The sequence below is a fragment of the Dipodomys spectabilis genome, unplaced genomic scaffold, assembly GCF_019054845.1.
Source record: "Dipodomys spectabilis isolate Male_0828 unplaced genomic scaffold, ASM1905484v1 ptg000097l, whole genome shotgun sequence".
Classification (NCBI taxonomy): Eukaryota; Metazoa; Chordata; class Mammalia; order Rodentia; family Heteromyidae; genus Dipodomys; species Dipodomys spectabilis.
The window spans coordinates 3,688,530-3,703,651 of record NW_024870774.1 but is presented as its reverse complement, the minus strand read 5'-3'; the positions used below and the strand labels follow the sequence as shown (position 1 = coordinate 3,703,651).

The window sequence follows — 15,122 nt, the reverse complement described above, 5'->3', positions numbered from 1 at the left end:
TTGGGGGAAGCTCATTTGCAGGGACCAAGAGCAAGGGGACACTGCCCTCTGGCGGCTGACTTGGGAAGCACCTCGAAGGTGGTGAGCAGGTGACCAAAAAGCCCAAGCATGTGTGGGACCCAAGCCGACCTTTCTTGTCTGCTGGGGGGGGGGGGGGGGGGGGGACACAGAAGTGGCACGCGCCATTTCTCCCCCAGCCCCCGGGTGAAGAACAGCTTTGGACTGTACTTAGTAGAGCCAGGGCTGGTCTACAGCGGTGCATGAAATGCCAAGGCTTCCCATCTTAACCCTCCCCAAGGAAAGCCACTCAAATACTAGTTAAAACTAAGTCAGATTTTATTTTATTTTTCCATAGACCACATCATTTAATAATAAAAAAAATAAAAATAAAAATTGAACAAAAGGAAAAGGTGGATATAAAGTGGAACCAGTGGGCAAGAGGCAAAAGCTGCAGGGTAGAGACTGGGAACTGCAGGGGCCCCGGGACTCAGGAGGAGACTGATTCAGCTCATAGGTGACCCAGTCCTGGCCCCAGCTGTTCCCAAGAGGCTATGAGTACCCAAGGGAGGCATTGAGCATGATGGAGGGAAAAGGAGAGGTCTGGGACACGTGGCTGTTCTCCACTTCGGGCCGAACATCTCCCTCCATAACCTAGCTCTTCCCTCTCAGAATTAATGGGAAATGAGAAGCAGAAGGCTAAACCCGGAGTTAGGTTAAGGAGGATGTGTGTATATGTGTTTGTACAGATGGCCACTGCTCCATCTGGTGTGTAGAAGCAAGTGGCAGTCATACTTCAGCACTGGGCAATGGTGTGAAAGTTTCAGACCCTTGGTTCCAGGGTGGTGGTGATTGTACCTATCCCTCTGTGGCCTTAACCCCCCTCCCCCCGGGGCAGAGTGGCTGGTACCTGCAGCTCTCTAGTGTTTTCCCAGCTAGCGGCGCCCGCCGCGGTCCCGAACAGGTGTGCTTCGACTCCGGCTTCTGCTGTGGCGCTTGGTTTCCCTGCGATCCCTCTCTCTCTCCCTGCCTCGTTCCCGGTCTCTTTCCCTATCCCGATCTCGGTCTCCCCGGTCCCGCTCCCTGTCTCTTTCTCGCTCCCTGTCCCTTTCTCGGCTGTGCTCCCGCCGTTTCTCCCGTTCCAGTTGTCGGTTCCGTTCCCGCTCAGCTTCCTTCTCCCGCTCCTTTTGCTCTTCCTCCTCTTGTTCCTTCCGCCGCTTCTCCCGCTCCTTGGCCCGTTCAGCGCGCTCCGCTTCCTTCTGAACAATCTGTAGCCAGGAAGGAAGAGTAGAGAAGCAGCACTGCAGACCTGTTCATATTTTAGCCATTGGTCCCCCTTGCCTGGGCCTTGTACTCCAAGCTCAGCTCTACTGTTAAGCAGGAAGGGGAGGGGAGGAACCTGGAACTATACTTGTTTTAAAGTGCTTGTTATCCAAGACAGGTATTGACACATCTGTGCCCAACCTCTGGTATTCCCCTCATTTCTATCACCCTATATGTAAACAAATCTCTCTGTTACTGCGGCTTGAATTCGGACTGGCTTTTTTTTTAATTGCTAATTGCTTGGGGCTCTACAGCTTGACTCATGCCTTCAGCCCTGCTCTTTGCTGAAGTGGCGCTGTGGCTCAAGTGGTAGAGCGCTAGCCTAGAGCTGAAGAGCTGAGGCACAGCGCCCAGGCCCAGAGTTCAGGCCCCATGACCGGACTCAAAAAAAAAACAAACATGAATTTCTCAATTAATTAAAATCAAGTTTTAAGAAGCTTGGTGACTTGTGAAATGATAACCCCTTGGTACATCTTAGTATTAACAATAAAATTATATTAAAAAAAACAACAAGGGGCTGGGAATATGGTTAGTGATAGAATGCTTGCTTAGCATTCATAAAACCCTTGGTTCAATTCCTCAGTACTACATAAACAGAAAAAGCTGGTGGTGGCACTGTGGCTCAAGTGGCAGAACGCCAACCTTGAGCAAAAGCAGCTCAGGGACAGTGCCCAGGCCTGAGTTCAAGCCCTAGGACTGGCAAAACAAACAAGCAACAACAACAAAAAATACAAGCTGCTACTTAGCCAGGTGCTGGTGGGTCACTCTTTTTTTGGGGGGGGGTCCGGTCATGGGGCCTGAACTCTGGGCCTGGGCGCTGTCCCTCAGCTCTTCAGCTCAAGGCTAGAACTCTACCACTTGAGCCACAGCGCCACTTTCGGCTTTTTTCTTTTTGTTTATGTGGTGCTGAGGAATCGAACCCAGGGCCTCAGGCATGCAAGGCAAGCGCTCTACCACTGAGCCACCTTCCCAGCCCATGGTGGGTCACTCAACTGCTCAAGAAGGTGAGATCTAAGCTAGGTGCCTGTGGCTCTTACCTGTAACCCTTGCTACTCAGGAGGCTGAGATCTAAGGATCGAAGTTCAAAGCCAGCCTGGGCAGCAAAGTCCGTGAGACTCATCTCCAGTAAACCACTCAGAAAACAGGAAGTGGTGCTGTGGCTCAAGTGGTAGAGCATTCGCTTTGAGCTGAAGAGGGACAGCACCCAGGCCCAGAGTTCAAGCCCAACGACCAAAAAAAAAAAAAAAAAAGCTGAGATCTGAGGATTACAATTTGAAACCATCCCAGGTAGGAAGGTTTGGTGACTTTTTTTTTTGGTCAGTCATGGGGCCTGAATTTGGTCTGGGCGCTGTCTCTGAGCTCTTTTTGCTCTACCACTTTGAGCCACAAAGCCACTTCTGTCTGGCTTTTTGAGTAGTTAATTAGAGTCTAAGAATCTCTCAGGGACTTTCTTGCCCAGGCTGGCTTCAAACTGAGATCCTCACATCTCAGCATCTTAAGTAGCTAGGATTACAGGCATGAGCCACTGTTGCCGGACCTGGTAAGACCCTCATCTCCAATTAGCCACAAAAAGTCTCAAGTGGAGCTGGGCTTAAATGGCAGAGTACTAGCCTTGAACTCAGGGTCTGGGCACTCTCCCTGGGCTCTTTTGCTCAAGGCTAGTACTCTTACCACTTTCAGCCAGTGTCACTTCTGGTTTTCTGGTGGTTAATTGGAGATATAAGAGTCTTATGGACTTTCCTGCCTAGGCTGGCCTCAGAACCAGAATCCTTAGACCTCAGCCTCCTGATTAGCTAGAATTAAAGGCACTAGCCACCAGCACCCCAGCTGGAACCTGTTTTACCATTTATATACTTTTGTATATAACTTTGAACTACAGCTTCACTTCCTGCTTTTTGGTGGTTAATTGGAGATAATAGTCTCATGAACTTTCCTGTCCATGCTGTCTTTGAAGCACAATCCTCAAATCTCAGCTTCTACCAGTGCCTGGCCAACTCTGCTACTTGATGCTTAGTTTCTTTCCTTATTATCTGAAGCTAACATCTGAACCCCCTCAGTCTCAATAACCGCCCACCCCCATCTTCCCCACTCTCCTGACAGCCTTGCTTACCACTGAGCAGGCCCAAAGGAGAGTACATACCTGGCTGTCAGTCAATGGAAGCCAATAGATGCAAGGAGCTGCCTTAGTCTTACGGAAAAGGTCATCCAGTAACTTAGCAGGTGGCTCTTCCTGGGTTTTCTCTGAGGTGAGAAAGTGAATCAGATTCCATGTACCACCCTCTGACTCATCCCATTTGGGTCTCTGTGCCCCCACAGCCAACTACCTTTTTTCTCACTCTTCTTTTCTTTAGATTTTGCACGTTCCTTGCGGCGGCGGTCACGGGACCGTGATCTGGACCGAGGCCCTTCTCGAACTTTGTCCCGATCCCATTCACGCTCTGATCGAGTTCGCTCTCGCCGCTCCATTTCCCGTTCACGCTCTGCCCACTGTTCTCGCACAGCTCGCTCTTGCTCCCGCTGCTCTGCCCGCGGATGGGGTGGTGGCTGGACTGGGGGTGGTGGTGGTGGGTGCAGGGGTCGTGGCATACCCTGTTCCTCAGCCTTTGTTTCAGAGGGACGGTCCACCAAGAGGCCCCGGTGATAATCCAGCTGCAGGCAGAGGGGACAAGGACAGTGTCAGGTAGGAGATGATGACATTCCCACTGAAGGAACCTAGGTACCAGATGTACAGATGCTTTAAGGCACCACAATTCCAATGAAAGGAACCAAAAGGGAAGAAAAGATGCAAGAACAGAATTCGGATGACTACAGATTTGGCTAAGATATCAGATGGAATATAACAGAAAATGGCCTCCTTGTCCCTTCCCTCTGGTTTCTTACCTCATCTTGCTCAGCATAGTCAGCACAAAGGAATTTGGGATTGGACTGGGGCCATTTGACCCCATGTAGAGCTGTGCGGGTGGCAACGGCTTCCTCTACAGTTGAATACTAAGTGGAAGAAGGCAGAGAGGTATAGTCTATCTTCAGCCGTCTAACACCCTTAAATCTGCCCCCACTGATCATAAAAGGAAATATGTGCCACAACCTATAGAATCCGTTTCATCCTCTTACCGTTACAAAGCAATGAGATTTGATCTTGTCAATCCAGAAGGCCTCTTCCACCAAGGTTCCTGTACGCCCTAACAACTCCTTCAGTTGGCCTAAAGTGAAGGGACGAACCTGCCAATGAAAATGGACTTTTAAGATCTTGAAGAAGGTAAGGACAGTCACAAATCCAGCCTTTTAAGATTTCCTGAGTTACAGACGTAGCTAGTTTGCCTGAGGTCATAGAAATTAGGACGTTATGTATATAATCTTTTTTTTTTGGGGTCCGGTCGTGGGGCCTGAACTCTGGGCCTGGGCACTGTCCCTCAGCTCTTCAGCTCAAGGCTAGCGCTCTACCACTGAGCCACCTTCCCAGACCCTGTATATAATTTTTAAATCACCATGCAAGCAGGGCACAAGTGGCTCATGCCACTTGCTACTCAGGAGGCTGAGATCTGAGGATCATGGTTCAAAGCCAGCCCGGGCAGGAAGAGCCATGAAACTCTTATCTCCAATAAACTACCAGAAAACCTGAAGTGGCGCTGTGGCTCAAGTGGTAGAGCGCTAGCCTTGAGCTGAAGAGCTCAGGGACAGCGCCCAGGCCCAGAGTTCAGGGCCCATGATCCACACACACACACACACACACACACACACAAAAACCCAAAACCAAAAAAACACCATGCAAGTAGTCCCCCTGCCTTCCCCCGCCATTTTCAAAATGAGAAAATAAGCTAAGCAATTCACTCAAAATCAGCAAGTGAGAAAATGGTAGATCTAGGAGTTGAGCTTCAGAAGCATGACTCTAGAGCTCAAACTTATGTGTGCGTGCATGCTTGCACGTTTGCTAGTACCAATGCTTGAATGCTAAGCCTGAATGCTGTCCTTAGCTTTTTTGCTTGGGCTGAAGAGCCACAGCTCTTCCAGCTTTTTTTGTGGTTAACTGGATATAGGGAAGTCCCTTGGATTTTCCTGTCCAGGCTGGCTTCGAATCGAAATCCTGATACCAGCATCCCTGAGTAAGGATTATAGGCATGAGCCACTGGCACCCAGCCTAAAGCTCAATTGTTTAAAAATAAATAAATAAGTAAAAATTAAAAAAAAAGTCAAAACTAAACTGGTTCTGGGGCTTGAACTCAAGGCCTGGGCACTGTCCCTGAGTTTTTAGTGCTCTACCTCTTGAGCCACAGCTCCATTTCTGGCCTTTTGTTGTTAATTGAAGGTAAGTCTCATGGACTTTCCTGCCCTGGCTGGCTTTGAACATGTTCCTCAGATTACAGCCTCCTGTGAAGCTAGGATTATAGACATGAGACACCAGCAGCTGGCCAAAGCTCAATTCTATACGTTTAAGAAGTCTGGAATCTGAGAAGCAATGACTTACCAAATTGGAGATATGGACAATATTACTGATCTTGCCCCTGGGTGGGGAGGGCACCTGGGCAGTTCGGACTGGGTCATCGATTGTAATGGAAACTCCAGACTTCTGCTGGCTAATGGACCGCCGAGTTAAGGTATCTCCTAAAGTGACTACCAAGGAAAACACATGACCAGTTTTCAGTAAAGCAATAGGATTCTCCTATAAATTCTCTACCAAGCAGCCATTCTTTATGAAGTCTGAATATCCATCAAGGGCAAACTACAATGCTTGTCTATACTCCATTATGGAGAAGCAGAGATTACAGATTCAACTCTAGCTCCAGTAGCTTAGTACTGAAGAGGAGGAGGAAGAGATAATGTATAAAGTGAAGAAAAAAAAGAAAAAGAAAGAAACTGAAATACAAGGTAGAAAGCATAAAGCAAAAGAAGTCCAAATGGAGTGCTTTGGGAATTCTTGGAGCTGTGCTGACATTTCACCTACCTTTTTTCACTTCATGTTCTACAGGTGGGGGCAAAGCCATCTCTACTGACACCTGGGGAGGTACAGGAGGTTCTGCTTCAGGCTCCTTCTCTTCTTCCTCTTCTTCCCTTTGTCCATTCTCCTGGCCTTCTGCAGGTACTACCTATAAATCGATCAGGTAACAGAGGGTCTGTCAAATACCACTCTAGCATATTCTCTCCAGCCCCTTGTTCACCTCCACCATATTCCACACATCATCAGTGTCCTAATTTGTTGTAAGGAAAACAAGGGAGGAATCAACAATTTTTTTTTTTTTTTGTATGAAACAGTAAATACTAGGTTTTGTGAGCCTGTTCAAACTTCTGATTTCTGGTACTCCATCTCCTAAGTGGCCACACAGAAGAGAGCAAACAAACAGATGTAGCTGTATTCCAATAAAACTTTATTGACAACACGCAACAGGTGGATTTGGTACTATGATCCAGGAAGTACCAATTAACCCAACCCTCTGTACTAGTTCTCTTCTGGAATTTTACCTTACTTAGCTCCTCAGCTGCCTACTTTGTGCCCAATGCCTCCTCTCCCCTGGTGCTGGGGTACAGAAGCTTTACCTGAGTGACCGTCCGGCATATTTTCAGTCCCTTGTCATGGGTCCCATCGTCGCCATTACGCTCCGTTTCATCCTCAGAGATGCGAGAGTCATCAGCATGAAGATCCACAACAGCCTCCTGCCCCGCCAGGGGTTTGATGTCGGGGATGAGGCTCTGGGACACAGATACCCCCCACCCCGTTACACTGGGCCCATGTCTACTCCCACCTCAACATGTCTTACCCTCCCTTTCCTGGCTCCTTCCACCTCACCTTGAGCGATTCAGTGGTGATACTGATGGAGGGTTTCTTCTGGGTAGTGGCTGTGCTGGCTCCCCAACGTCGCTTTCGACCAGGCTGGCCCCCCTCTGTGTCACTGTTTCCAGCTGGTACTCCCTTGGTAGCTGCTGTCCCCAAGACATAGGATTCAACAATTAGATGGTCTCAGACCCTGTACTGGTTCATACCACACCCACAGGTCATCTTTGGGAGCGGTTTCAATAAAATATAACTTAGAGAAATACTATTTGGGGGCCAGGGAAACCATAGCTTTAGAGTGAACAACAAAGGGATGGAGTGGCTTTCTGACAGATGGAAACTATGTCTCTAAAAGCAAAAAAGGGAGGGGTAACCAGTCTGATGAGCAGTTTACATTTAAGTGGTAGGTAGAAATAGCTGAAGTAGGGGGCAAAGTCTAAGAAACCTGGGACTGCAGACAAAACAAGATGACTATGTGATATCATAAACATCTATCATGCTTTTACAATCTAGAATTCCTGACAGGGAAAATGTTCGAGGTACATTCCTTTTCATTTTCTTAGATATCTTCTTAGAATAAATTATAAACTGTTGGGCATGATGGTGCTCACCTGTATCTCAGCTACTTGAGACGGAGGCAGAGGACCTCCAGTTCAAGGTCAGCCTACCTCAAAATCAAAAGAGACTGGGGCATGACTAAAATGGCAGAATATTTACCTAACATGTCCAAAGTCCTGGGTTTAATTCCCATGATTGCCAAGAAGATACCCCACAAGTTGGTAAACAAATCAAAAATTGGTTAAAAAAAATACATGAGCTGGGCGCTGGTGGCTCACGCCTATAATCCTAGCTACTCAGGAGGCTGAGATCTGAGAATTGTGGTTCAAAGCCAGCCCTGGCAGGAACGTCCATGAGACTCTTATTTCCAATAAACTACTCAGAAAACCGGAAGTGGCATTGTGGCTTAAGTGGTAGAATGCTAGCCTTGAGGTGGAGCTGAGGGCCAGTGCCCAAGCCCCATGACCGACCAAAAAAAAAAAAAAAAAAAATTCCTCTACGAATCAAGCATGGTAGCACACTGTAACTGTAACTACTTGAAAGGACAGGCAGGAACATCATCCTGGGTAAGGCCCATAAGGGCTACACAGCGCGGGCACACGTGTGTGTGCATGTGTGTGTTCGCACGCGTGCGCGCGCTAATACTGGGACTTGAGCTCAGTTTGCCACTCATGGCTAGTGCTCTATCATTTGAACCACACCTTGACTTCTAGCTTCTTGCTGGCTACCTGGAGATAAGAATCTCGAGACTTTGCCGCATGAAGCTTGATTCCCAGAGCCTAGCCTCAGGGTGGCTAGTGTATCAGTTTTGAGTCACCAGAGCCCAGCAAGTTTTTAAATTTAAAAATGGAACCATACATATGCTGGGAAGGTGAGTACTTGCTAGGTAGAGGGGGTTAAAAGGAGGACTCAAGAAAAGCCAAGGAAGCCGGGCGCGGTGGCTCACGCCTGTAATCCTAGCTACTCAGGAGGCTGAGATCTGAGGATCGAGGTTCAAAGCCAGCCCGGGCAGGAAAGACCTTGAGACTCCTATCTCCAATAAACCACCAGAAAACCGGAAGTGGCGCTGTAGCTCAAGTGGTAGAGCGCTCGCCTTGAGCTGAAGAGCTGAGGGACAGCGCCCAGGCCCAGAGTTCAAGCCCCACGACTGACAAAAAAAAAAAAGAAAAGCCAAGGAGAAAATGGGACTTCATTTTTCTATGAGTACTGACTTTTTATGGCATCCCTAACCTTTACTGGGGATTCAGGGCTAGACTTACAGACAACGGAGATCTTCCTCTTGAATGATTTGGGCAGCAAACTCTGTATAGAGAAGATAAGGGGGAGAGGGGAAGAGAAAGAGAGACACCCCACAGAGAGGGGGGGGAGGAGGTTAAATGGGGCAGTCTTCAAAGAGGCTCTAAGACACACAGAAAGACAGAGAAAGAAACACAGAGACCAAAACAGAAGCGGCAAACGGCCAAAACGAAGCAGAATCAATGCAAGTTAGAGGAATAAAATAAAACCAAACATCATAGCAGGGAAAAGTCATTTACTCCATATTACATCTGTGTATTAGCTTAACCAGAAATAAGCTGGAAGAGGAAGGGGCCTTCCAGCCCTTTGAGGATGTTGATCATGCCTTCTTCTGCTTCTAGAGATGAAGACACAGTCTGACAGGCTGTACCCAGAACTGAGTTATCTAGTTCTCCTAAGTCCTTGCTAATCCAAGGAAAACAGGAGGAAAAAAGAAAAATCACCTCTGGGATGACAACTTCACCAAGATAACCCCTCTTCTCAACACCTAGCCCAACAGCCACTGACAATACAATGGCTTTGGGATGCCTGGACAACCCCAGCCCTAATTTTTAGGGCTGCATCACTCATTAGAGATGAGGTTCTTGAGTAAGTGCTAACAAGGAGAATTTTAAAGTGTCTCTGGGAAGGGAAGGTTTTATGAAGGTTGTGTCCAAGAGCTTATTTCTTCTTCAACCAGGGCTCAAGCCTTAGGGGCTCTGCCAAGGACCAGAAGTCAGCTATGGGCAAGTCTCCCGCCCCCTCAACACTCAGTGTAAAGACTACGGACAGATCAAAACAGAAGGAAGACAGAAAAGGGAACAGAACATTTTTTAGATTTAGGTGCTTATTTCTGGAAAAACTAAGACCATTCTACCACCCTTCTAAAGGACAGAGCAGAACCCTCTTAATGAAATCTCTTTTCCCATCCACCCCCAGCCCCGTTTGTGTCGTCTAACCAAGTCTCCTTGGTCTCTGTTAAGGGCCAGCCTGACCCCTAGCTGGGCCACTCTTGATGGGTAAGTTAGTGAGGAAAAAAAAAAGAAAAAAAAGAAAAAAAAAAGAAGATCAATTAAAATAGGAGAAACATGAACCAAATAAATAAATCCAACAAAGAAATCAGAAACAAAAGATAAAGGAAAAAAATAAATATTTAAATAAAAGAAGAAGAAAATAAAGAAGAAAATAAACTAGGAATATGACAAATGTTCCAGGTACCATCTCACACCTGGGATCTTCAGTTCAGCCAATCGCACCTCACTGTGTACTGTATCTAGTCAACCGCCGGTCCAATCAGAATGAGCCCTCCCTGCTAGGCGCTGTGCAATTGGTGGGGGGTTGGGTTGGCAAAAAAGGTGGGCGCACGGCGTGGTAGTCGGCACGGCACTGCCAGAGTCCTCCCAGGGGCGCAGGGGGGGCGGGAGGGAAACGTGTGGGGGGACGCTGCCCAGTTTCCATGATGTCAAGACAGTTCACTGGCGGGTGGCCAGGCTCAGCGAGGGATAGAGGGGGGAAAAGGGGCAGAAACATCAGTCCTGGCCCTGTAGGGGCATCATCTTGCAGTCCCTGATGAGATGGCCTGAGAGTAGCAGGAAGGGTTCTTGCCTTTTATCATGAAGAGGCAGGCAAGACCCTGTGTCCACCAGTGGCAAGCTGCAGCAATAACACCACCCAATATTTGGAATCCAGGTGATGACTCCAGAGTCCCTTTTTCCTCTGCCTGTAACTGGGGTGGGGGGTCCTCTCACCAAGTGGGATCATGGAGCCTCTGATGAAGGTAGCCTGGGGATAGTAGGTGAATATCCCCAGGACCTGGCACACATTCAGCAGCAAGGTCAGAAAACGTTTCTTCTGAGCTGTGGGTGGCATCTCCTCAGGGACTCCAGCTGAGACAGTGGTTCCAGTCAGGTGGATGAAGGAGCCCCTGCCTCCAGGGATGGAGGAGAAGTTGGAGCAACCAACATGCTGCCCTTCACCATGGACAACAGGGACCAAAGGAAAGTCCATCTGATGAGCAAGTGGTGATACATGGGTTGGGCTGTCATCAGCATTACATCCCTGGGGCACAGACCCTAGACTCCTCTGGAGGGCTCCTAGTCGTCACAGCTTAAGCCGAGGGCCCCATCAGTATTTTACAGCATGGCACTGTGATCACAAACATTGACTCTTTAGGTTTCTTGATCCCTAGATGGGGATCTCAACAGTCTGTAGCAAACAAGGCAACTCACAGTCCTCAATAGGGTAAGGGCATGTGGACAGGCGCCCCAGCACTGGCATGAGCTCTTCTTGGGGTGTCCCAAGTAGGGAGATGATGCAAGTCCACCCCTTTCCAAATGCTTTTTGTTTTCTCAATACAAGTCTCTCCAGAACAGTGCTCTTCTTGGCCTCCTGATGTAAGCAAGACAGGGAGGCAAAGGGGGCCCATCACATGAGCCCATATACATGCCCCCCTCTGGCCAAGACACCTGGATAGCAGACTTGGCTCTGATTGGGCAGCTCAGTAGCAGCAAGTGGGTCCAGAGGAAGAGGCGGCATCAGCGATTGGCCAGTTGGGCAGGGTTATATTTTACGGGCGGATTACCGTACATGAGGTACTTGGACAAAGTTTTACGGGGAAGAAGGACCTTGTAATAAATAATATTCTGCACATCAAATCACTTTCACCGGCCCCCACCCCCACAACACACACCAGAGAAAGGCTACACACACAACATTCCCCTCCCACCCTGTTTTTCTACTCCCAACCCATCTAATTCTATTACTTAGAGAGGTAGGAAGATTTCACTGGCTCTGGTGTGGGGAGCCCCTGAATTGGGTACAGGACACAAGATAATACATATGCCAAAAAAAAAAAAAAAAAAAAAGGCAAAGTAGAAGGTCACAGACATAGAGAAGGGGCCCTTTGGACTTGCCAGTTTGCTGTGGTCTAACAAGTTACTTCTTTTGTCATGAGACCACTGGGGGGCAGATGAGGAACAAAAATTCCTCAGCATGGTTGAGCTAGTAAGAACCACCAAAGCCCACTAGATGGCGTTGAGCTCTAATGGCTTTTAAAAAGGAGGGAAAGCTCAAGGAGTTATCACAGGAGAAGCTTCCAAAGATAGCAGGAAAGCTGACCCATTAACAGACTTTTCAGTTAGCCACAAACTTTTATGGATCTGGACTGCACTATTTGTCCTTTCCTGCACTACAGGAAAAGAAACGTCCAAGAGCCCTGTGCCCATCACCAGGGGTCTCCCTTGCTAAACCAGCGAATTCTCCCTTGGTCCTATCCTGATCCAGGGCCCTGCCTCATCCCCTAAGTTATCCCACTGTGTAAGAGGGGACCACCAGAATGGTCTACTCTTCCCCCTAGGTCCACTTCTGTCCACCCACCCCAGCAGGTGGTGTGGCTATTTACCTCTTTCTTCTCATCTTCAGCACTGCTCTCTGGGCGGTCATCATTGCTGACTTGGTCTGCAATAGGCACAGGAGGCTCTGGAACCTCATTTTCAGGTCTATTTTCACTTGTGTCCATGGTCACTTCCTCCTTCTCCTCACTGTCAGGATGGGAAGAGGTTGGAAGGGAAGGGCAGGAAAGAAGCAGGGGAAGAGAGAGTAAGATATTAGCTTTTGGGCCATGAAACACCCATGCCTCATCACTTGGGTGGGGTGGGGATAGATGCTTTTCAGATTAGCCTACAAACAATGCAGCCACAGGAAAAGTGGGAAACCATTTTCCTTAGGGGGGAAAAAAGCACGGATTACAGCAATCCTATCCACCCACCACCCAGATGGGATAAAAAGCTATTAAATGTGGGGCTATGATTCCATCTGTTCTTAGGCAGTATCTCATCAGAGTACTCTTACAGGAAGGAAATAAGAAATAAACGCTCTTTTCTGAAAAGTTCCTCAAAATTGGCTGCTATGCTTAAAACCCTGGGTCTTCTCATCCCCTGGCCACAAGCACCTAGACCTTGCATGACAAACTAAGGGAAGCATGATTCATTAAAAAAGTGAGGACAAAAATGGCTGTGGCAAATAAGTGGACCTTGTTTGTGCCTCATCAACAGCTTAATAAGAGCTTGCTGACCCACAGGATCTGGAGATACCAGTAACAGAAAAAATGGGGAATGGGTGAGGATTCCAAGAGGAGTGGGGCTGGTAAGAGCTCAAACTTCAGCTAGGTTCCTTTTCTCATCTAAAAGGAAAGTCTAAAACTGCAGAAGAGCACGTACAGAATCAGGCCACTTTTACTTGCTCCAAGTAGTGTAGGAACTGGTCTTACACTGGATTCTCAAACAGTTTCCACTCTCTCATTCCAACTTCCATGAGACAGCAGGCCTCCCAGTCAGGATACCCCCCCAATACCAAACCCACCCTCCATTCTTACACGGTTTAGTACCCATTTCAGGCAAAGAACCCCAGAGATTCACTTCAGATAAACTATCTTCCCACCTTCATTTTCTGACTTGATTCCTAACTTCTAACCTCACTCCTAGCACAAATACTAACCAAAAATATCAAATCAAGATGATCAGGGACCCAATGTCAAGAAAAAGGAAAGAAACCAAAGCTTCCCCAGGGTGATAACCACCACCAGAAAATTCAGCATTCCCAACAGGCTGTCTGACACTCAGAGGTCAGACCAGCCTCCCCAGCTAGGGCAGTCAGGAAGAGATGCACGGGTTGAGGGGGGAGGGGAAAGTCGGGACTGTGCCCCCAGCTAACAGGCCCCCACAGAAACAAGCGATTCAACAGCTTCAATCCGGGAGAAAAAAAGGCTTATCAAAAACAAAAACAAAATCTCAAGGCATATTCCCCACACAGAGAGGGCAAGTGGGGCCAATTAGAAATCGGCAGGAAGGACAAAGGGGGAAAGCAGAATGACTGAAAACAAACTAAAATGAAAGACAGAATGAAAGCCATGAGGAAGATAAGGAAGATGAGGTGAGCTAGAGAGGTAGGGAAAGGGGAAATGTGAAGCTCTCACCCTTCTTTGCTTTCTGATAACATGATTTTTTTTCTCCCCCTGGAAGTGCTGTTTATCCCTTTCTGGAATGGAAGAAATAACAAAAACCAAACAAAAAAATCCTAAAAAATTTCAAAAAACAAAAACAAAATAAAATAAACCACCTTCCTGGACCCCAGATCCCACCACCTCCTCCCAGCCACCCGATCCAGAGAGAAAATCAAGATGCAGCAACCCGGGATCCAAAAAAATGGTAATGGAAGGGGAGGTGGTGGTGGAGCGGGGAGGCTAAAATAGATCTGGCTTTTAAGAGATAAGCGTTAAGTCCTCACGGCAAACCCCGAGTTCGGCTGGATTGGTCTCTCTGGAGGAGGAGGAGGAAGAGGGCCAGGCTGCTGGTAGTAGCTGGCTCTATTGTACTGGCGGAGCGGCAGCAATCAGCCGGAGACATGCAGGGGAGCCATCTTGCCACTTACCCAGCAGCCCGTGTGTGCGGTTGGGGGAGGGCCCTGCTGCAGCAGGGGAGGGGAAATAAAAGAGGGAGGGAGCTGAGTGAGCAAGGTTCTTATCCTCCGGCAGGCCACTGGGAGTCGGCTGCTGGCTCAAGAGGCTTGGCCTTTTTCCTTCTTTTCTCAGATTACAAGAGCTACCCGGGCCTATCTCCACAAGGCCCCAGGGGCTTCCTCCCCATCTACCCAGAGGGCAAGGGAGCAGGGCTGGGTGGAGAGGGCAAAAAAAGTTATAGCTGCAGCACTGGAAGACTCCAGGAGGAAGGGAAACAGTGGAATTAGGAGTGAAAATGATTAAAAGAAGAAATAAAGCTAAAGTTAAAAAATGATTAAATACAAAGTCACCAATCCACCTACAGGAGGAAGGGAAACAGTGGAATTAGGAGTGAAAATGATTAAAAGAAGAAATAAAGCTAAAGTTAAAAAATGATTAAATACAAAGTCACCAATCCACCTACAGAATGGAGGGGCATGGCTATTTTTTTTTTAATTTGCCCACTACCCTCTAGGCAGAATATTGAAACCAGATATGCTCAAGGTGGGGAGGTGGAAGAGAGCTGGTTACTGTCCAATCACTGTGGATAACCGCGTGCTGAAACTACCACACTACTCTAACCAGTTGCTTTCTCAGGAATGGAGGTGGGAAGTGGAGAACAGAGAGAGTTCCTTTTGAAGTGTTAGTAAGAGAGGTTGGATAAGTGAAGCAATTGTTAACTTTGTTTTGTAGATTTTAATAAGATGATTT

General features: G+C 47.9%; 1 protein-coding gene across 9 annotated transcripts in view; it reads right to left on the bottom strand.

Moving 5' to 3' along the window:
• Window positions 1–314: 314 nt before the first annotated feature.
• Acin1 (apoptotic chromatin condensation inducer 1) overlaps window positions 315–15,122 on the bottom strand; it is a 49,014-nt gene continuing 34,206 nt past the window's right edge. For 3 of the 9 annotated variants that reach the window (XM_042686442.1, XM_042686446.1, XM_042686450.1), the window contains 11 exons: window positions 12,318–12,456; window positions 8,902–8,944; window positions 7,100–7,233; window positions 6,850–7,002; window positions 6,260–6,401; window positions 5,783–5,928; window positions 4,432–4,539; window positions 4,201–4,308; window positions 3,645–3,969; window positions 3,461–3,561; window positions 315–1,265 (listed from right to left, as the gene is read on the bottom strand). In XM_042686442.1, the coding sequence (XP_042542376.1) occupies window positions 933–1,265; window positions 3,461–3,561; window positions 3,645–3,969; window positions 4,201–4,308; window positions 4,432–4,539; window positions 5,783–5,928; window positions 6,260–6,401; window positions 6,850–7,002; window positions 7,100–7,233; window positions 8,902–8,944; window positions 12,318–12,456 (1,732 nt within the window). In that variant the 3' untranslated portion in view covers window positions 315–932. The other 6 variants (XM_042686448.1, XM_042686447.1, XM_042686449.1 and 3 more) reach the window with 6 other exon arrangements.